Raw genomic sequence first — 23258 nt, 5'->3', positions numbered from 1 at the left:
CCTGCAACTAAGATTGAACACGGCACCTTGAGCTGAGCTGCCGCTGAGCTCCCGGATGGCTCAGTTGGTTGGAGAGCATCCTGTCAACCACAAGGTTGCCGGTTTGACTCCCACAAGGGATGGTGGGTTGCACCCCCTGCAACTAACAATGGCAACTGGACGTGGAGCTGAACTGTGCTCTCCACAACTATGATTGAAAGGACAACAACTTGACTTGGAAAAAATCGTGGAAGTACACACTGTTCCCCAATAAAGTCCTGTTTCCCTTCCCCAATAAAATCTTAAAAATAAAAAAAAAAAGGAAGAAAATACTTTGAGACAAATCAAAATGAAAACACAACAAACAAAACCTAGGGAATGCAGTGAAAGCCATGCTCAGAGGGAAATTTATAGTTTTAATCATCTACATTAAAAAAGATCTCTAATAACTTAACTATATACCTTAGAGGAACTAGAAAAAGAAGAGCAAAGTGAATTAAAGCTAGCAGAAGGTAGGAAATAAATATTAGAATGGAGATCAATGGAATGAGACTAGGAAAACAAAATAGAAAATCAACAGCACCAAAACTTGTTTTTTTTAAAAAAAGATGAGCAAAATTGACAAATCTTTAGCTAGACTGACTGAGAAAAAAGAGAAGATTCAAATTGCTAAAATCAGAAATGAAAGGAAGGACATTACTGACTTTACATTAAAAAAGGGGTTATAAGAGAGCAGTACTATGAGCATTTATGTATACCAACAAATTGAGTAACCAAATGAAATGAAGTAATTCCTAGAAACATAGCCTACCAAGTCTGAATCACAATGAAACAGAAAATTTGAATAGACCTATAACTAGTAAGGATATTGAATCAGTAATCAAAAACTTCCCAACAAAGAAATAATCCTGGATTTGATGGCTTCCCTGGTGAATTTTACCAAACATTTAAAGAAAAACTAATACCAAGCCTTCTCAAACTCTTCCAAAGAATTGAAAGGGGAGGGAATGCTTTGTAACTCATTCTCCGGTATAAAGCCAGCATTGCCCTGATGCTGAGCCAATCAAAGACACTACAAGAAAACAAAGCCAATATTCCATATGAACATTGACAGAAAAATATCCTCAACAAAATACAATACTGAATTTAGCAGCATATTAATAGGATTACATACTGTGACCATGTGGGATATATTCTTGGAATACAAAGATGGTTAAACATACAGAAATTGATCAGTGTTATACACTATGTCAGGAGAATAACGGGGGGGGGGGGACTCCGATTTTCTCAATTGATAGAGAAAAAGTCTGTGACACAATTCAATGCCCTCTCATGGTAGAAACACTCAACAATCTAGGAATAGAGGGAAACTACCTCAACATAAGAAAGCCACATATGAAAAACCCACAGCTAACATTACATTCAGTGGTGAAAGATTGAAAGCTTTTCCACTAAGATCAAGGATGCCCATGTTTGCCAATTCTGTTCAACAGAGTATTGGAAGTGGTAGCCCAAGCAACTAGCCAAGAAAAAGGAATAAAAGGCATCCAAATTGGAAAGGAATAAAATTATCTGTTTTAGGGTGATATTATATGTAGAAAACCCCAAAGATCACACACACACACACACACACACACACACACACACACACACCTATTATAAGTACAGCAAAGTAGCAAGATACAAAGCAATACACAATCAGTTGCATATCTATACACTTACAATGAATAATCTGAAAAGGAAACTAAGAAAATAATTCCATTTACAATAGCATCGAAATGAATAAAACACTTAGGGATTAATTGAGAAGGTCAAAGATTGCAATTGCAGTTTCAACCTCTCCCAGAAATGTAATCTTAATTAACCATTCTGGAACTTCCTGGTCAAGCACCAGGAAGGTAATCTGTGACATGAGCCCCCTTCATACCTCATAGAAAAAAGAGGCAATTTTAATGATAAAAACTATTCCCATTTTCTTCCCCCAAATAAAATGTCCAGACCCAAATATAATGCTTTTAATGGCTCACTTGCCCTACCTTCTTCCTATAAAAACCTTCCATTTTGTACAATCCCTCAGAGCACCCTTTTAGTTACTGGATGCTGTGCTGACCAATTCATGAATCACTTAATAAAGCCAATTAGCTCTTCAAATTATACTCGGTTAAATTTTGTTTTTTAACACAAAGTTTCTGAAATAGGAATCACAAAACCTGGGTTTCCTTTATGACTTGACCGTTAATACTGTGTGACAGTGGCTAATTTATTCAACTTTTAGTGTCGCTTAGCTCAGGTATTTAAGAACGCTTCTGGATCAACTAACCTCTTTCACATCCTTTAATGTGAACACTTTTACAATCCTAAAATCCGTGAGAGAATGGGATTCATTAGTTTTTAAAGCGGCCTCATTCCCTACGTACTGGCAACCGTCTTCCGGCCCAATGACTCCTCTCCCTCAAACTCAGCAGCCTCTGCCTCGGGTTCCACGTTAAGACATGGGCGGGCAGGACCCAAGAACAGGCAGAGTCGCCCTCAAGCTATGGCGCGTGACATCCCGGAAGCGAGGACTGAAGAAAAGACAGAAACGCCGATTCTTCGCCGGCTCCCGACGCGTCAGGTCAGCGCCCAGGGTTGGCCTCGAGGCGGCCAACTTCCCTTGGCGTTGCCGGTGCTGTCATTTTGTGCCCCGCCTGGGCCTTGCGCCACCCAGCATAGACTCCAGCGGAACCCACACAGGTAACCTCCCACTCAAGCCAGGGCCCCGGGAAGTGACGTATGTGCGTGCGACACGTGCGCACGCAGCGTCGGGGGCGGGGCTTCAGAAAAGGGAGGGCCCTTGTGAGGGCGGGTTGTGGACTGGCGGTCCCGCGACCCACTGGAGAGACGCGAGGAGAGCCGCGTTCTGGACGCCGGTTGAGCCGCAGACGAGGTACGGAGCTGACGGACCGGGGCCGAGGGCAGCGCTCTTCGCGGCTCCGAGTGGCGGGGCGGCGGCGCCATCCGGGCAGGGGCTGCTGGGTCATTCGTCAGTGCCTCCCACCGGCCGGGCCCGTTTGGCTTCGGAGCCTCTTCTGGTCCACTGTCCCAACCCCGGCCCCGGCAGCGCGGCCCTGGCCGGCCATAGGCCGTGGTCGGCTCCCTTAATCCTCTTAGTGCTCGGCCTGCCGGTGTCAGGCGCTCGTCAAGTTCTCCACCGCCCAGCCCAACTCCGACGGACAGACGCTTACTATCATTTCCTGGCCGACTCGTGCCACCCATCCTGCCCTCGCGGGATGGCTTCCCTCTGGCCGGCTCCCTCCTCACTGTCCAGTCCGCGGAGTCCGAAGGTACACCTGTGGTGGCGGCCGGTCGGGTCGTGCCCTGGGGCCTTGGGGACCCGACTGGACTGGAGGCTTCGGACCCAGATCGTAGCCTGGCCTTGTTAGGGGAGCCGGGACATCACGAACCCACGTCGGTCTTGGGGAGGGAAACGAGCCGGAGCTGGAAGGGTGCTGACTTTCGTCGCGCGGGACTTGGACTGGTCCTAACTTTCGCCCTGTGATTGGTTGAGGCCCTGGGATTAGGGGCAGAGGTCCCTGCTTCCGAACCGTGTTGGAGGAGAGCAGAGGGGATGCCCAGCCATCACAGAAGTTTAGTAGAGAGGGAGGGAAGGACCCAGCCACTTTGGAGAACAGCTCATAGAGAGCTGGTGGTGGTGTCTCAGCGCTGGTGACCAAGCCCTGTGTTTGGGAAATGTGTGTGTCAGTGGTCGCTGGTGGGCTCGTGTTGCCTTTGAGATTAGACGTGAAAAATTGCCGGAACGAGTTTACAGCATCACCCGAGGTGTGGTTTTTTTGGGAACCGAAGAGTTGTTTTGTTTTTTGAGATTAAAAAATAGTTGTACTTTTTTCTATAAACCTAAAACTGCTTTTAAAAAAGTATTAAATAGTTGTACCACAGGTACAACTTGCCAGAGGTGCAAGAAGATTTGATTGTATTGTTAGTTTATTTAGTAAATAATGTTAATTTTTAAGAGTTACTGATTCGCATGCAGAAGATTAAGAAGTGTTCAAGATTTGAGTTTTTACTGACGTTGTAAGCTATCATGTTTCTTCTCTCGAGAAGTTAGACAATTTAGGAGAGGGGAGGGAGGAGACACAGCAAAGATACTTTGAAAACAACATAGGAGCACCCTGAAGGTCCCTCCTCACCCGGAGGGATTGCAGGATGTGGACGGTGGAGAAAGGTGGCATGGAATGCCTTTGTGGAAGTAAAGTGAAGAATGAGTAATATTCAAGCTAACAAAGCGGGGTGGGAATTTTAGGGGTAGATAGGAATGTGGGCGTTGTGCCACTAAAGGAAAAGAGGCCAGTAACTACCAGGAGGTGGTTTTTGAAAAGTGAAAAAGAGCAGGGCAGAGGTGGAGGTAGAGAGGGGCAAAGATGCTGGAGCTTGGCCTTTGACCTGCTAGTGACAGCACTAGGAAAGGGCTTTAGGGAGGGGCATTTCGTCCTTAAATAGAAGTTTGCTGTGTGGTGGCTGGGGATTGTGCCCAGTTCTGTGTGCTTGATTATGTGATATGCGTATTTTAATCTTTTCTGCTCATTAAGTGTTTGAATTGAATTGTCTGTTTATTTACTACTTGTTTCTAAGAGTGACTGACCTGCGAATTTGTAAGCTTCTATAAACAGAAATTCTGCTTTTATCTCTCTGCATTTTCAATCCGGGTTGGGAATTCACAAATGTTCCATGAGACTTATTCCCTTGATGAGAATTCATTGATTTCTGATGTTAGTTTTCAGTGAAAATTTGATCAGTACTTATTTTAATATTTACATACAAAAATAACTAAGATCCTGTTTGATTTACTTGTGGCAGTCTTTGGCTAGAGACAGAATTTCAGTCTTGACAGTATGAATTTAATTTTGGGCACCTGTGTTTTTATTGGTTGCAAAGTAGACATTTCTAGCAGAGCTGATCTATTCCTAAAATGTAGGCAATACCTGTGTAACATACACCTGTCTATTCTGTGACGCAGAGTAGAAATGCTATTAAGTGTCTTCTTAACCCATAAATAAAGTTGTCACACTAAAAACAAGAGTTTCACAATAGAGGCCAAACATTTTGAAAGTCTTATTAAATGCTCATGTCTTTCATAAAGCATTGTAGAAACATCATGTTTCAGATGACTGAAATACCTTGAAATAAGCTAGACTGTTGTTGAATAAATACTTAGGAGAAACAACGATAGACTTGTTTTTATCCCACTTAATATGTGTAACTCATATTTTTTCTGTTTGATATTTGGATGAAGCTAAAATGCTTTAAGAAAAGGCTGTCCTTTTATGGTGTCACTTTCAAATTACCCAGTGAGATTCCTGATTTTGATGAAGTACTGTTGGGGTAGAAAGTATAATTTTTACTGCATAGTAGAGCCTTTTCTCGTGTTTCTGGTAGCATACCTCATTTATGGTCACTAGGAGGGTGAAAAACTAATTATAGTCAATTAACTAGATACATATATAGTTAAAAGTCAGAAGTTATGATCAGAATGACAAGTATGAGTTCATGAATGGGTAAAGTTTTACACACTAAGAGAATCTTAAGCTTTTTATTTTCCTCAAATGACAGCAAGGAGATTGCTGGCTTCCCTGAAGCAGGAATGTAGCAAGAGCCTTTGGGGCTCTAAATTCTTTGCTGCCTCACATTAAGGAGTGATGGCAGCATCCTCTGTGCTAGGTACAGGGCAACGAAGGGGTGGTACACAAATCGTATGAATCAAATCTGAAGCTAGTCTGGTCAGTTCCCATTCAGAATAAATACTCAATTGTAATTGCATTCATGATGATTTGGTGTGTATTTTAAAATAAAAATTAACTGTTGGATTTTTACATGGGGATATATTTACAATTTTCTGTGTGCTCCAAAGTTAAAAATACATAATAAAAGTGTTTTATTTTTGTATTTCCTCTGTTGTTAGAATTTCCTAATTTTAGAAATAATAGTTGCTAAAATACTTTCTGTTTTCTTTCAGAGCACAAAAAAGATAATGTCTTTAGAAACTGAACTCATAAAATATTTATTAATGGAAGAAAATATTTTATTGTGCTGTAATGTTTTTCAAGTAGAGGATATCATTTACTTATATCACATTTTGTTGCAGAAGGAGTTCATAATGACTTACAAAGATACATACAACATACCTTTGGTAGCATACAGAAATAAGGGGTGGTGAATTCAAGACTGAGGGAGAAAGAAAATTTAAGGTAGAAACAGGAATAAGATCTGTACACAAAGTACTTGGACTGGTGTCATAAGTATTTGTTAGAGGGTCAAAAGTTTGACTCTTCTTTTTAGTAGCCAGAGCAGAGAGGGTTCAGTGACCATAAGAGAAAAAAACAATTTCTCTTTAGGGTTCCCAAAGACTCCTTGTATTGAGAAACTCCTCAACTACGTCCTTAAGTAAATACAGCATACATTTAAAAGGACGGTGTTGTGTTTTACTTTGTTTTATAGTAAAATTCCTCCTTGTTTCCTTGTATAGGTTGATGACATAACATCAAAACATAATTCACTAAAAGCAGTTCCAGTGCTGCCAAAATAATGTCATCTAAGTACTTAAATCTCTAGACGTAATTTGAGGATCTTTTTAGATTATCTAGATAGGGAGATGGGGGTTGCACATTCTTTGGATTACCTTCCATAAATGCTTTGTTTCTCAGTGGCGCTTTTTTTGATGAATTTATTAGCAGTGGGGTTTGAGTTTGCGCTTCCTGACAAGTTTTTCCAGTACATTGACTTTTTATGATGTTGGTTAATCACAGAGCCATATTTTTAGCAGGCATGCTTTACTGTAGGGCAGGGGGTGGGGGGTATGAAAATGGAGGAGTCTGACAAGGGCAAATATTTAAATGAAAGTCACTTAACTTCCACAAAGAGATGTGCTGAAGGGGCTACCAAACAACAGACCTAAGATTTCATTTCTGGAAGTAGGTTTGGGGTGTTAGCTCTAGCACAGAGAGCGTTGGCTTGAAAAGTCCAGGCATGTAATTTATTTTTAAGAAGGGAACAGATCCATTCATCTTAGATGCAGTGTCCAGTAAATTAAATGAACATATCTGTATTTTGTGCAAGCTAAAAAGTTGCCCTTTTATGTAATAATATTTCAAAATATTTAAGTGCTAAGGCCAGGCACTGTGCTAATAATAAGCTCTTTACATGCATTAACTCATTGTCCTCTCCCCTCATCCCGTGAAAAGAAAAACAAATGTGGTTCAGAGCAGTACAAGAGGTGATGGAGATTTGAAGCCAGGTAGTCAGACCGACTCAGTGGTCTGCACCTAACCATGACTTAATACCACCTGAGGTGGACTGGACTGTGGGCCCACAAGGTGGGCTGGACCTATACGGTTAATAGAAGTCAACATACTGGCAGGGATCAGAACTCACCATTTCAAAAGGGCCTTGGTCAGTTCTGCATCTTCCCATCCAGAAAATGGGCTGGGAGCTGCAAACTCAGGGCATTTGGCCATGGTTTGTAAAACGGGAGAAAAAATATATCTAGGCGTCCATCAGGACTGGAGAAGTTGGAATATTATTTTATGTATTTGTTGGCTGTACAGTACATATATTTTTCCTATTTGCTATAAATGTGTCTCATGAGATTAGGTCAGCCATAATGATATTTATAAAGATAGTGTGCCATCCTGGAAAAAGAAGTTTATATTTATATGTTAGAGTAAAACTTTAGCTGGTGATCTCACTGCTGTGATATGTGATGACTTTAGGTTATACCTTGGTAGTGACTTTGCTCGGTGTATGTGTTCTTAAATCTCATTCTGTGTTTTATTAGGAACTCTTGCATTAGAGTTGTACAGTAAACCATTATTTATTGTGAGTTTTCATGAGACTATTTCAGGTAATTCCAGATCATTTTATTTTGACGTGTTATAGCTTATATCTCCTACAGAAATTAGAGAACATCCTGATTGATTCTTAACCAGTAAACAATGAGGCATCTGTCCTTGCCTAAATATAGTTATGTAACACAGTGGTTCATTAATTGCATTTCCATAGAGCTTTTGACATTGTTTTTTTAAATATGTTCCTGAAAAATGAATTGGGCTAGTGGCCAAAGTCTTGAATAGGATATTTTAAGAACATGCAAATAAAAAATGTGAAAAACAAAACTGTTGGCAGATGAAATAGAATGTCAAAGTCCATTATAATTAGTGTCTCAGGAAGTAATATGCTCAGCTTCTACTTAGTAGATTGAATTATATTTTTATTTGTATAAATTTATTAGCCATTGCAGGGTTGTAGTGTGATAAGTGTGTAGATTTTATTTGTCTATGGTTTCAATGTTGTATAGTCACGAATGAACATATCTTAAATACCATTTATGAGGAATAATCAGATGGCAGTGTTTGCATACCTATGTGCTAACTGCTGACGCATCTACAGAACGTCATTATGATGTGTTACCTGCCTCAGGAAATAGAATGTCTGATGACAGAGACAATATTGAAATTCAGTATTTAAGTTCTTTGAATATCAGCTGTATTACATAGACACTACTCTCTCCCAAGAGCCTGCTTTTCTTCTTGGACATATTTGGGAACAAATTGCAGACAGATTTATTTAGTTAGTTAGTTACCCATAAGAAGTTGTAGGCTATTTCCTTAAATAGCCTTTTCAGTAATTTGCCTTTTCAGTAATTTGATTAACTGAATAAATTATTTATACCATATATATATATAAAATATCAAAATTTCTTATTTATATGCAATAAAATAGTGTATGAGAAATAAGTTGAGATTCTTTTGAAGTTTCAAGTTTTTAGATTCTGACAGAAAAACTGATTAGGAGGTTGGATTTTGTACTGCTACCCTCATTGGGCCCTGGAGGGTGTATAAGGGACAAAAGTGAAAGAAAACTGTCTGTGCAGGTACTTAGTCAGTCTTCTGAGTAAACCATTTAATAAGTTTAGAAAACAACTATTGAGTATTCTGTTCCTGGCACTGTGCTATGTGTCTACGAACATGGAGTATAAGTATTATAACGACTATATTTATAAAATACTGTGAACAAAGAGAGATTTATTCCATCTTTGGGAAAGGGGAAGTCAGGTGTTATTTGAACGAGGTGGGATTTAAAGGTGGACAACAGAAGTATTCTAGGCTTGGTCATAAATAAGACGACCATCTAATTTATTATCCAGAGCAGGTTACTTTTGAGAACCAGAGGGGTTCCAGGACACCAGGCATAAGCCAGGACTGTTGTCACTAAGTGGGATATATGATTACCCGACTTGTGAAGAGCAAGTGATGCTGTGAACCCTCAGTTCTGTGTCAGCTTGTGGAAAACTCATTTATTTTAATTATTTAGAGTTTACAGCAATTCTTAATGGATGATTTATTAGTTTCCCAGAGTTGCTGTAACAAATTACCACAAACTGGGTGACTTAAAACAGAAATGTCTTCTCTCACAGTTCTGGAGGCCAGAAGTGTGACCCAGGTGTGGGCAGGGCCCTGTTCTCTCGGAAGGCGCTGGGGGAGATGATTGCTGGCAGCCCATGGCATTCCTTGCCTGGCAGCTGCATCACTCCAGTCTCTGCCTGCTGACCACATGGCTCCGTCTGTGTCTGTCTCTCAGGAACTTGTCCCTGTCAATCCCACTCATTGGATTCAGGGTCCACCTCGTTTTAACTAATTACATCTGCAAAGGTACTATTCCAAATCACATTCACAGTATTGGGGTTCAGCCTGTCTTTTGGGGGCAACACAATTTAACGCACAACAGATGGGATGGTTTTAGCAGCTTTTGAAACTTTCTGCAGTTTAATTGGATTGAATTTTCTGTACACACAAGGCACTTCACGAAAGCTTAAAACAATACAAATATTTATTTGAGCAGAGCTGTCTAACAAATCTGAATAAATACACTTTCAGTCCAGGCAATTGTTTTGTGTTTCTTCTGTCTCAAAGATATGTGTTTGTTTTTACTTTGCCCAGCCACAGCAACTAAGGGTGAAATGCCTGCAGCAAAGCTAAAACTGACACAACTGGGGAGAAAAACTTTTAATTGTTGAAGCCACTTTATATTTTGCAGTTTGTTGTTACTTTAAGTGGTGTTAAGAGATGATTTTTGGTCAGTTGCTTATCGGATTAACTGGCCAGCTGGGGAAATCGGCAGCGTCTGAGGGAGAAGGTAGAGCGTGGTAGGAGCAGACTGGCGCAGCATGTACTTCTTTTCCATGTAAGTTTGAGTCACTAGCCTGGGGAATGGCATGCTCAGGTTGGAGTCATAACCTCACTTACCTGAAGAGGGCGCGATTTAGTGCAGTAGGGAATTGTCCAGAATTTCTTCCTTAACAATGCTGTCGGCTCTGCTCATTCCGGCAGCATAAACTGTACATTCTATTCCAGGGATTTGATTATCATTTAGAATTATTTGGGCAGGCTAGTGTTTGGATACTTTGTTTTGTTATATTTAACATTGGAACTCTGCCATTGATTCTCTGTGTGACATTCATTTTGGAAGCAGTATAGTAAATGATACAAAAGTTGATGAAATTTAGGTACAGATTTAAAACACTCAGTCTTTGGTTAAAACTGTAGTGTCTTCATAACATTAAAGTCAAGGATTAAGAAATAATATAAAAAGAGCACCTATAAAAAGAAAAAAGGATGACAGAAAAATGAGCAAAAACATGACAGATAAATTCCTCAAAGAAATTATACTAATGACCAATAGATTTGTATAAAGATGGTTAACCTTCTTAAGGAAATGCATATGAAAACGAGAAATGATTTATTTTTTTACCTTTCAGATTGGCAAAAATTAAAGGTTAATAATTCAGTGTTTACAAGTTTGTGGGAAAGTAGGTCCTCTTATATAAACATTGCAGGTAGGAATGTAAATGGGCACAATCTTTTTGTGAGGCCAGTTTGGTAGTATATCAGAATTTAAAATGCATAAACCCTTTGACATTCCATTTCTGTATCCAGGAAGCTATTCCCATTTTGCTATTTGTCTGTTCATATCCTTACCCTGCATATCAGAGATTTACAAATTCTTATTATTAGTATAATTTCCAAGTATGATAAAACACTTCATTGTCCTATTTAGTTAAAATACTTTTCCTAGTTTCTGACTTGCCTTTCTGTTTGGTTCAATTTATGTATTCAAGTGTTTCCTTTTTTATTTCTCCTATGGCCTGTAAGCCTTCACCTCTTTAGAAGTTTCATAAATACTTAATTTTAGTTCTTTTTATTTTTTCATTTGTCTTTAAAACCTGTATCTCTTTAAGGTAATTAATTTGTGGGGATACCAGATTGCTGACCAGTTGGTTATTTAAGCATTGTTTATTGAAAATTCTTCCCTATCCCTTTTCATCTAATATTAAATTATTTTGAGTAGTATATTAGCATTCATTTTTGGGTCAGTTTGTTCTGTAGTGATTTGCCAGTTTTGTTGTTAAGCTCACACTATTTTAGCTATAGTAGTTTGCAGAAAATTTAAATCAATAAATTAATTTAGAAAATTAAAAAAAATCTTTCCTGTTTATTATTGCTAATGAAATATAGAATAATTTCGTCAAGATCAAAAAAGTCTTTTGGGTTTTTATTGTCATTTGTAGTACACTTACAAATTTTGAAACATTTTCCATTTTTATAATAGTTAATTTTCTCATACTGTATCCTGGTATATGTTTTACCAATTATTTAAACCTTTTTTATATCTCAGTATTTTTGTGTAGCTCATATAATTTTTTTATTAAAATATTTCCTAAGTGATTTTATATTTTGATATTATTATGAATAAGATCTGTCTTTATTTCCTAACTTAGACTATTTATAAGAGTTTTGTATAAACAAATTCTTTTGTGAAACTTTAAAATTAAATAATTCCTCCGTGTTCATAGTGTTTTAATTTCTTCTCTCAGGCCTAGATATATAGTTACATTGCCCATACAGTAAGTGCCACAGGGACTGTTTTACTTACATTTGTATCCAAAGTGCCTGTCTGACAATTAAGTTCATGAACTTGCCACCAGTTCATGAACTTGCCACCGTGCACTTACATAGGCAGCACTGTACAAACAGCTCGGGAAGGTTCATAACCTTGGTATATCAGTGTCTCACAGCTGTGTTTGTGTCGACGAGTGGCGGTGCCTTGCCGACTGGAGTTCATTATTGTGTGTGTCGTCGCGAGAATGTCTTGAGCTTCAATTAGAGCAACGAATAAACTTTAAATGTCTTGTTAAGCTTGGCAAGAGTGGAAGTGAAATCAGGGACATGTTAGTCCAAGTGTATGCCATGAAGATAACATCAGTGTACAAAATGGATTAAACGTTTTTCTGAGGGAGAGAACACGTCACTGATGAAGAGAGGTCAGGGCGGCCAGTAACGAATGAACTGATGAAAACATTGCAAAAATTCATCGAATTGTGCGTCAGAATCGTCTGCTGACTGTGAGAAGCATAGCAGACCAAGTAAACATCGATAGAGAAACAGTTAGGAAAATCTTCACTGAAAATCTTTGCGTGAGGAAGGTGTGTGCAAAAATAGTTCCGAAGGAGCTCACCGATGAACAAAAGCATAGGAGAGTAGAAGTTTGCCATAACCTTTTGGAGAGGCAAGACAATGTTTTGGGCCATGTTATCACTGGTGAGGAAACATGGGTGTACCAATACGACCCTGAAACAAAGCGTCAAAGTGCACAATGGAAGTCAGCCAATTCTCTAGGACCACAAAAGTTCCGTCAGTCCAAATCAAGAGTCAAAACGATGTTGCTAACCTGTTTGAATATCAGAGAGATTATTCATTATTAATTTGTACCATTTGGACAAACAGTTAACCAAGTTGACTATTTGGAAGTGCTGAAAAGACTGCGTGAAAAAGACGAAAACTATCTGAACTTTTCTCCAACAGTTCATGACTCTTGCATCACGACAATGCACCAGCTCACACGGCACTGTCTGTGAGGGAGTTTTTTTGCCAGTAAACTAATAACTGTGTTGGAACACCCTCCCTACTCACCTGATTAGCCCCCAGTGACTTCTTTCTTTACCTGAAAATAAAGGAAATATTGGAAGGAAGACATTTTGGTGACATTCAGGACATAAAGTGTAATACGACGACAGCTCTGATGGCCATTCCAGAAAAAGAGTTTCAAAATTGCTTTGAAGGGTGGACTAGGCCCTGGCGTCGGTGCATAGCTTCCCAAGGGGAGTATTTTGAAAGTGAACATAGTGATATTCAGCAATGAGGGATGTAGCACTTTTTCTAGGATGAGTTCGCGAACTTAATTAGACCTTTGTAGTGTAAATCAGTATATAAATATTCGTTGAATAAATGAGTGAGTGATTAGTAGGGAAAGCACTACAAGAATATAATGACTGTCTCTGGGTTATGTTTTTATTTTCTTTCTACTTTATTTTCTGCTTGTCTATATATCTAGGGTTTTTTTTGTTTGTTTTTTTAATTAGAGTAAACATCTTTTACTTCTATAACTGGAAAAAAGCAAATTTAAGGTAAAAAGCTTACCTATAAGTTTTATTTCTTGACCAAGTTCAAAGGATCATTTATCATTTTGGTAGAGTTGATTGGATGTTTCCAATCCCAGGTGAGTTGCATATAGAAATGATATATTAGGACGTGGCATTGAACCCAAGAATAGGAAGGAAGCAGGACTCTCATAAGGAAGCTACTCAAATCCACAAGCTGGGTTTTTTGTTTGTTTGTTTGTTTATTTGTTTTCTTTAGTAGAGATGAATCTGGTTTGCATACAGAGCCTTAAGGAAGAACATGGGTAACTCTGGGTTTTGTATTCCTCGGGCTGTTTTTAGTGTTAAGATTAAATACTAGCCCTGGGGCACAGTTCACAGGAATCTCAGCAGTAGAGATTGGTTTTTTTTACTGTCTTTCCTAGTGAGTGGACCAATTGAATTATGCATTTTTTATGCCCTGGTTACTCAATAAAAACCTGCTTCTTGGAGTGCAGCCTTCAACAGGAACTGGTGTGGTCCCTTTGTCCTCCCACCTAGGTGCAGTGGTGATGGTAGCTTGCCTCTGGACTGTGTCCCACTGACGAGGGGTAGGACTTTCTGCCTAGGAAAGACAGACTTGATTCCCGTGTTTATCCCTAACTGAAAAGGATATGCGGTGTGTATAGCTCTGATGCCTAATCTGGGTGTACTGACTGTACCTGCTTTGCCCCATCAAAGCAGCTGTCATCACCACTGCATAGCCTTTCAAATCCTGACATGCACATTTGGGAGTTCACCTGCTTGCTTTGTTTTCCATACTTAGAAACAGAAAGTGGTATGTTTAACTGTCTGATCACAGGCAGTTCAATCACAGGTGTTGTAATTTTAAAATTTTAAGTGGAGTTAAAAAATCTTTTAATTTGAAATTACACATTAACAGGAAATTGCAAAGATAACCAGTTTCCCCCAATAGTTACATCTTGCATAACTATTGCACAATATCAGAATCAAGAAATTGGCATCTACACAATGTATGTGTATAGTTCTGTCCTTTTATCATATGTAGATTCCCGTAACCACCACCATAGTCAAGATACTATTCTATTACCGCTAAGCTCTCTCTCTTGCCACCCCGTTTATAATCACCCCTTGTGTCAGTAGTCCCTAAGACTACCCCAGGTTTGGGAATTCACTAGAAGGACTCACAGGACTCTGTAGTCCTGGCTGTGTTTTATTACAGTGAAATGACCCAAAGCAGGATCAGTGAAGGAAAATGGTGCACTGAGCAGACTTTGGAGGGTACAGCCGTGAACTTCCAAGAGTCTTCTCCCAGGAGAGTTGCAAGGGTGCGTTTAAGCCGATAGCAGCAAACTGTAGCAACACATGTAATGTGTTTTCTGTGAGGGAAGTTCTCTCGAGCCTAGGATTCCAGGGTTTTAATTGGAGGCTGGTCACATAGGCACAAGTGCCTTCGTGATTGACCACAGTTACTGCAGCTCCAGGCCTTGGAAGGAAAGCAGGTCTTCACCATCCATCATACTGTTTGCACAAACTGTTTAGACAAGCTGGCACAGTGTGGTTCAAGGATCCAGGCATACAAAACACCCTTATCATTAGTATGGAAGGACACTCCAAGAACTCAGTTACCAGGAGCTGGTCAGGAGCTAGTCACACAACATGCCCTTCTGAGAAGGTACATGATTTGAGCAACTCAGGCCTGCTTGGCTAACTCGCCCCTGCACACCGTTCCTATCCTTCCTTGTTAGAAACTGATGGGGTATGGGGAAACAGTGCTGGACCCAGGGTGCAGGTGATGGTTGGGTAGGTTGGGATAGGTACTACTTTAGATAGAGTGGCCAGGGAAAGCCATTCTGAAAATGTGACATGTAAAGCTGAGACCTAAGTGATGAGAGAGAAATCACCATATGAACAGCTAAGAGCATAACATTATAGGAATTAAAAGACTTGTGCAAAGGTGAGAGCAAAGGAAAGGAGGGCTGTAATAGCTTTCTGTTGTTGCCGTAACAAATTACCACAAATTTAGCAGCTTAAAACAACACCCATTTATTCCCTCAAAGTTCTGTAAGTCACAGCTCCTTGCCAGCTCAGCTGAGTACTCTGTTAAGGATCTCAAGAGGTCAAAATTAAGGTGTCAGCCAACCTGGGCTCTTATCTGGAGGCTCTGGGGATAATCTGCTTCCAGACATACTCATGTTGGCACAATTGAGTTCCAAGTGGTTATAGGCAGTCAGCCGGGATCATTCTCAGCTTCTAGAAGGCCCCACAATCCTTGGCTTATAGTCTCTCCACCTTCAAAGCCAACAGTAGTGCTCTGACTTCCCATTCTGACTTCCTCTTTGGACTTTTATTTTAAAAACAACTTTACCGAGGTATAATTCACCCATTTAAAGGGCACAGTTCAATGGCAACCATCAACCATGGCCAACTTCCGAAGATTTTCATCACCTCATAAAGAAACCCCCTGCCCCCTTAGCTATCTCCTTTATTCCCGTCCTCTCCTCCTCAATCCACTAATCTTCTGTCTCTGTAGATTCCCCTGTTATGGACGGCCGTATGAATGGGATCATATGACATATGGTCTTTTATAACTGGCTTCTTTCACTTAGCATCATGTTTTCAGGGTTAATTGTGGCATGTATCAGTACTTATTGCTCTTGATGACTGAGTAATACTCCATCGTATGGACATACTATATTTTGTTTATTCATTTGTCAGTTGACGGACATTTGGGTTGTTTCCACCTTTTGGCTATTATGGCTAATACTGCTATAAACATTCATGTACAAGTTTCTGTGTGGACATAGGTTTTCATTTCTTTTGGGTATAAACCTTGGAGTGGAATTGCTGGGTCATGTGGTAACTGTTTAATCATTTGAGGAACTGTTAGATGGTTTCCTAAAGTGGCTGCCCCATTTTACACTCCCACCAGCGGTGTATGAGGGATCCAGTTTTTCCACATCCTTGTCAGCAGTTATTATTTGACTTTTTTAACCTACTGATTATGTAGTGGTATCTTGTGGGTTTGATTTACATTTCCCTGATGACCCATGAAGTCAAACATCTTTTCATGTGCTTATTGACCATTTGTATATCTTCCTTGGAGAAGTGTCTTTTTTCAGATCTTTTACCCATTAAAAAATTAGGTTATTATTATTTTTTAAATTGAGTTACAACAGTTCTTAATATATTCTGGATATAAGTTCTTTATCAGATATATGATTTGCAAATGTTTTCTCCCATTCTGTCTGTTATCTTTTCACTTTCTTGATGAAGTCCTCAGGAGCACAAAAATTTTTGGTTATGATGAAGTACAATTTATCTTTTTTCTTGTTCCTCTTGGCTTTTGATGTCATATCTAAGAATCCTTTGCCAAATTCAAGATCATGTAATTTACCTCCATGTTTTTTTTAATGCTTTGAGGTTTTGCATTTAAGTCTTTGATCCATTTTGAGTTAATTTTTGTATATGCTGTGAGGTAAGGGCCTGACTTGATTCTTTCGCTATCTAGTTGTCCCAGTGCCATTTATTGAAAAGATTCTCCTTTTTTCATTGGATAGTCTAGGCATGCTTGTGGTGACCATAGATATGTGGCTTTATTTCTGGTCTCACAGTTCTATTCCATTGATCCATACGCTTGTACCAGTACCACACTGCTTTGATTATAGCTTTGTGGAGTTTCAAAATTGGAAAGTGTAAGTCTTCCTACTTCTTTTTCAAGATTGTTGACTATTTTGGGTTCCTGTCCTTTTTTGCATTTAGGACTCTTGTGCTTATACTGTGCTTACCTGGAGAATCCAGGATAATCACCCTATTTTAAAGTCAACTGATTAATAACCATAATTATCTGCAAAGTCCTTTTTGCCATGTAATGTAACATAATCACAGGTGTAACACCAGAGAGCAAAGATCATGGGGGTGCAAGGCCTGTGGGGCGTAGATTTATGAAAAGGTGGAGGATGGTAGGAGCAAAAGTTGGACAGAAAGATATGAGTGGAAGTTACAGAAATATTAATTTGTCTGAAATCACATTTCTAGTAAGTGGCAGAGGTGGGATTTGAACGCAGATTTAACTGAGCTTTATGATCGCATGTCCACACCAAACTGGTCTTCATAGACTTACAGCTGCTATTACTGTTTTCATCTAAATATCTGCTGAGCTCTTAGTGTATGCTAATTAGTCTTCACAGCAATCCTGTTGTATTTTTCTAGTTCTAGAACAGTACCTGGACAAGTCTTTGGGGCCAGATAAATAGGCTGTACTGGAATTAGCATAAGGAAAAAGAAAAGAACAATGGGGAATCACGGAATGTGTCTCGGAATCTGAGGGTAGGTAGGCAGCTAAACCTTAGGAAAGAACTGGAACTGAGAAATGGAAACCTCTTAGGACCTAAAGAGTATTTGTCTTCTGCCACTTTTCTCTGCTTCTTGGTATGTATCTGGTTCACTCTGCAGACTGGTTACTGTGTTACTCAGGTCACTGATGGAAGATGGTTATGCTACAACTCCATCGTTTAAGAGAACAGCCCAGACTTAGTCTCATTTCCACAACTTCAGTTTGGGTCACGTATCCACCTCTGGTTTAGTCACCTGTGGCCTTGAAGTGGTAGGTATCCAAACATGGCTTCTGGCAGCATACCCTTGTGGATTGGAATCACAGTTCCCTGAGAAAATGTAGGTTGTTGGCACATGTGCTAGGCAGATGACTCCCTAAAATGCGTAACTTACTGAACTGGTCCCTCTTGGAGTTGAAGAAAGGGACCACAGGATGATAATGGTGAAAGATTAGCTCAGACTCTGAAAATGGTTTCATGGAACTGAGAACTTAGTATAAGTATAGGCCCTAATGATGTCCTTGCCACTTACTACCTTTCCTTTTTTTTTTTTTTTTTTTTTTTTAAAGATTTTATTGGGGAACAGTATGTACTTCCAGGCCTTTTTCCAAGTCAAGTTGTTGTCCTTTCAGTCTTAGTTGTGGAGTGCGCAGCTCAGCTCCAGGTCCAGTTGCCGTTTTCTAGTTGCAGGGGCCACCATCCCTTGCAGGAGTCGAACCGACAACCTTGTGGTTGAGAGGATGCGCTCCAACCAACTGAGCCGTCTGGGAGCTCAGCGGCAGCTCAGCTCAAGGTGCCGTGTTCAATCTTAGTTGCAGGGGGCACTGCCCACCATCCCTTGCGGGACTCGAGGAATTGAACTGGCAACCTTGTGGTTGAGAGCCCACTGGCCCATGTGGGAATCGAACTGGCAGCCTTCGGAGTTAGGAGCATGGAGCTCTAACCGCCTGAGCCACCGGGCCGGCCCCACTGCCTTTCCTTTTTGATTGAACAAATCATAACTTCTCAGTCTCAGTGTCTTCATCTTTATTGTAATAGGAGAACTTAGATGGTCTTTAAAGTTTCTGCAGTTTAACATTCTAGACTCTGTCTAGATTTAGTCTTCCTTTCAACCTCAACCTCCTGTACTAATAAGGGTATTATAGCCTATTATAGCCTATAGTACTGACCTTGGAGGGCTTTAATCTTGTAGAGACAGTAAAGAGTATTTGTAAACTTGCAAGTCTCTCTGCCATGTCTCATTAATTTTTATCGAACCTACCTCCCAAGTGTGTTGCCACCACTACCCTTTCCATTCCCACTGTATTTACCTCTATTATTATAACTTACTATTTTAGTCATCTCTTGATCACTAACCATGTCTCCTGTTCTGCACTTTTCCCCTAATTAATCTAGCCTAGAAATTGTCTCTCAAGTTTTTTTTATTTTTAATTCATACAGTAAAATTGAATTTTGGGAGAGTGTACAGTTCTATGAATTTTAAAATATGTATAGATTTATGTAAACACCTCCATAATCAGAATACACGGTAGTTTTATCATCTCCAACAAACTCTTTTGTGCTATTCCTTTATAGATACCCTCCCCCAATCCTAATTCCTAACAAACACTGATCATACAATATGTAAACTTTCAAAGCTGGCTTTGTTCACTCAGCATAAAGCCTTTGAGATTCATCTAAATTGTTGGGTGTGTCAATACTACCTGCTCCAATTGCCCCGTTTTTGTTTTGATATGCTTTGCTTTGCTGAGGAGCATCCATTGCATGGATGTACCACATAGTTTGTTTATCCATTTACTCATTGAAGGATATGCTGGTTGTTTCCTTTTTTTAATGATCCTGAGTAATGCTACGAGAAACATTTGTGTATAGATTTTTGAGTGAACATCAGTTTTATTTCTCTAGAGGAAATAACCAGGAGTGGGAATGCTGGGTCATATGGTAAGTGTATGTTTAACTTTTTATGAAACTATCAAACTGTCTTTCGTGGTGGCTGTACTAGATTTGCATTCTGCTAGGAACGCATGAGGGTTTAGTTGTTCTTTGTGCGTGCTACCACTTGTTACGGTTGGTATTTTTAACATTAGCCATTCTGATAAGTGTATAGTAATAGCTCATGGTGGTTTTAATTTGCATTTCTTGAATGGATGATGATGTTGAACAACTTTTCATGTGCTCATTTGCCATGTTTCAAGAATTGTGGAGAACCTGAGTTTTTGCCCTACTTACAGGTAGCAAGTTAGCCAGCCATAGTTTCGTGGATGCTGGAAGAAGACATGAGGTCCTGAGTTGGAGACAGAGGACTTTATTATTCACAGGATCAACCAAACAAACTTAATTTTGGCATGGGCTACCTTCGCCCCCAAATCCCAAAGCTGTGGAACCCAAGCTTACGGAACTCAAATCTTTTATAGTGGGCAGCAAATAGACCTGTCTGACTTTTGACCTGGAGGGCAACTTTGTATCTGTTGTACTGGACAGTAAACGAACTTGCCCTCTGCTCTGGGGGGAGATAATGATGTGTTTATTGTAAGTATGTTAGTTAGATATTCAGACATCCTTGAAAAGACCTTCTGTTGCAAAGGCCTCTTGTACTAAAATGTGAGAATTATCTCCCAACTGTATATCTTCTTTACATAAGTGTCTTTCAAGCCTTTTGCCTATTTTTTGGTTGGGTGGTTTTACTTACTGTTGGCTTTGGAGCATTCTTCATATATTCTATAGTAGATACATATCCTTTGTCAAATATGTGATTACAAGTATGAACTCTGACAATTAAGTTCACGAACTTAATGATGTGGCTAACCTTTTTTGATATCAGAGGGATTGTTCATTATGAATTTGTACCATTTGGACAAACAGTTAACCAAGTGTACTATTTGGAAGTGCTGAAAAGGCTGCTTGAAAAAGTTAGACGACTTGAACTTTTCACCAACAATTCATGGCTCTTGCATCACGACAATGCACCAGCTCACACAGCACTGTCTGTGAGGGAGTTTTTAGCCAGTAAACAAATAACCGTATTGGAACACCCTCCCTAGTCACCTGATCTGGCCGCCAATGACTTCTTTCTTTACATGAAGATAAAGATAATATTGAAAGGAAGACGTTTTGATGACATTTGGGACATCAAGGGTAATATGACGACAGCTCTGAAGGCCATTCCAGAAAAAGAGTTCCAAAATAGCTTTGAAGGGTAGACTAGGCGCTGGCATCAGTGCATAGCTTCCCAAGGGGAGGACTTCAAAGGTGACCATAGTGATATTCAGCAATGAGGTATGTAGCACTTTTTCTAGGATGAGTTTGCGAACTTAATTGTCAGACCTTCGTATTTTCGCCCAGTTTGTAGTTTGTCTTTTCATTTTCTTAATGAAAATTTTTCAGTTTTGCTGCCAAGTTGGGGCTGTAAGTTCTAGCCCACCTTCTGTGGGCTGTGATTCCAATGTCAGTTCATTTTTCAAAGCCTTTGCAGTACTGTTTCCATCTGTTTCATGTGTCTGCCAGTCTGAAACTTTTGTAGCGGTCTCTGTTAGTTTGAATTTTAGTCTTTGACCCTGAACAGCATCAGATCCATTATGCACAACCTAGAGGTGAGCCCACGGGCTCACTAACAACATTTTCAGGCTGCTTTCTTGAGTTCTCCTTTTCAGTGATTTCTCCGGTACCTTTTTTGCTCCCTATGTTCTCATCTTTTGTTTCCTTTGGCCATTAAACTGTGGAGTTAGTTCCCCTACTGTGTCTTGTACACTGTTCTTCCACAACTGTCTGCACATTTGGGGCCAAGAAATGGAGGATAGAAAGTGGGGGGAAATGGATGGTTCCCCTTCCTCAGAGTTTGGCTCCTATAGTCTGTCTTTCCAGCCCCTGTGGCATGTGGTTGCTTGGTTGCTGTGGCTGAAGAGAAGGGGGAAAGACAGTCCAGTGGAGGGATCTTCATATTTTGTCAGTGTTGAGTTCCCTTTCTTCTTCCTTGAGCGAGAGCTAGAGGCATTCTCTCTGTGCCTTGGTGTCTGTTCTGGGTTGGCTCGGGGAGAGACGGTAAACTCCCTGAGTGTGACTCCCTGAATTCTGGTCTTTCCCACTTCTCCCTGTTGCCACTGAGAATCCCCCAAAGTAGTGCTCTGTGCACACTGCCCAGGCTGTCTAGCTGGGCTGAGTCTGTGAGGGCTGCCCCCACAGCAGGTGGCCCTGAGGTCTGTAGTCAGTGTATTTTCTTGTTTTTATTTTTATGCTTGACTTCCTTTTAAGGGTCACCCGGTGCCTGTAGACCTTAATGTTCAGCCAAAGATTGTTGTTTGTTCAGACAAAGAATTTGTGCGCAAATACCTCTAGCCAGTAAGGCTTCCACTTTGGCAAACAGAGCCTGTGCCGTACATGAGGGAGACACGAGAGCCCAGAGATAGAGCTGGTGGCCTGAAGTTTAAGTGCATTCCTTGGCTAACACATCGATCCATTAGCAGAGAGGAAGTGTTATCCATTTTTATACCTGATTTGGGGGGAAGAGGATTTATTGTCCTCCTCACTTCATCCTGCTGGAATACAGAACTTCATCTCTCAAGTTTTTATGTCTTAAAATAGAGATCGTCTCATGATTTCCCCTTTTCAGGAGCTCTCAATGATACTTCATTCTATAGCCGGGAGTTTTTAAAAGCCATCATATTTGACTTCACACCTAACTTCTTCAGTTAACCTCCTATTTATACCACATCGGTTGTGTTCTATATTTGCTTTCCTGTTTCCCAGCTTTTTTTCTCTTCTTCCCATAAACAACTGCCAAACAAGCACAGAGAAAAGTGCTTTACAACATTACTCCACAGCACGTATTCAAGAAACTCACATGTCCAGACAAAATGAAGTCCTGTATCTTGGGGATACTACCATAATTTTTATTTATTTATTTATTTATTTGTTTTATTATTATTAGTTTCAGGTGTACAAAACAATGTACCAGTTAGACATTTACACCCCTCACAAAGTGACAACTCCCCTCCCCCAATCTGCCACCCCTCTGCCATTGCGCACAGCCGCCACAGTTCCACTCACCCCTTTCCCTGCGCTGCACTCCACAGCCTGTGATTATACATGTATATGTATTAAACCACAATCGACACCCATCACTACTCAGCTTCAGCTTCAGGTGTACACCGCAGCGGTCAGGCACCCACACTGTCCCTGAGGTGGTCTCCCCAGTAAGACAAGTGTCCATCGGATACCCTACAACATCTTTACAACATTACTGACTATACACCCCAAACTGTCCTCTGTATCCCCATGGCAATTCTGTGGTTACCAATTGTACCTTCTAATCCCCTCACCCTCTCCCCCATCTCCACCCCCTCCCATCTATGAAGAGACATTTTTCTAAAGATGACATACAGATGGCAAACAGACATATGAAAAAATGCTCAGCCTCACTAATCATTAGAGAAATGCAAATAAAAACTACAATGAGATACCAC

The 23258-nt window shown here is 40.1% G+C and overlaps 1 protein-coding gene across 7 annotated transcripts in view; it reads left to right on the top strand.

Annotated features, from left to right (window-relative positions):
• The first annotated feature begins 2775 nt into the window (after window positions 1-2775).
• Window positions 2776-23258, top strand: part of RABGEF1 (RAB guanine nucleotide exchange factor 1) — a 60664-nt gene continuing 40181 nt past the window's right edge. For 2 of the 7 annotated variants that reach the window (XM_019717610.3, XM_019717609.3), the window contains exon 1: window positions 2776-2905. Coding sequence is in view for 1 of the 7 variants with exons in the window: in XM_074328482.1 (XP_074184583.1) it covers window positions 21071-21075 (5 nt within the window). In the remaining 6 variants the exon portion in view is untranslated. Of the gene's footprint in view, window positions 2906-3170; window positions 3303-20882; window positions 21076-23258 lie in introns of those variants that run through there. The other 5 variants (XM_074328483.1, XM_019717605.2, XM_019717608.3 and 2 more) reach the window with 4 other exon arrangements.

The sequence above is a fragment of the Rhinolophus sinicus genome, chromosome 3, assembly GCF_057876585.1.
Source record: "Rhinolophus sinicus isolate RSI-liver-muscle chromosome 3, RSI-T2T, whole genome shotgun sequence".
NCBI classification, from domain to species: Eukaryota; Metazoa; Chordata; class Mammalia; order Chiroptera; family Rhinolophidae; genus Rhinolophus; species Rhinolophus sinicus.
This window is presented reverse-complemented; position numbering and strand designations above follow the sequence as displayed.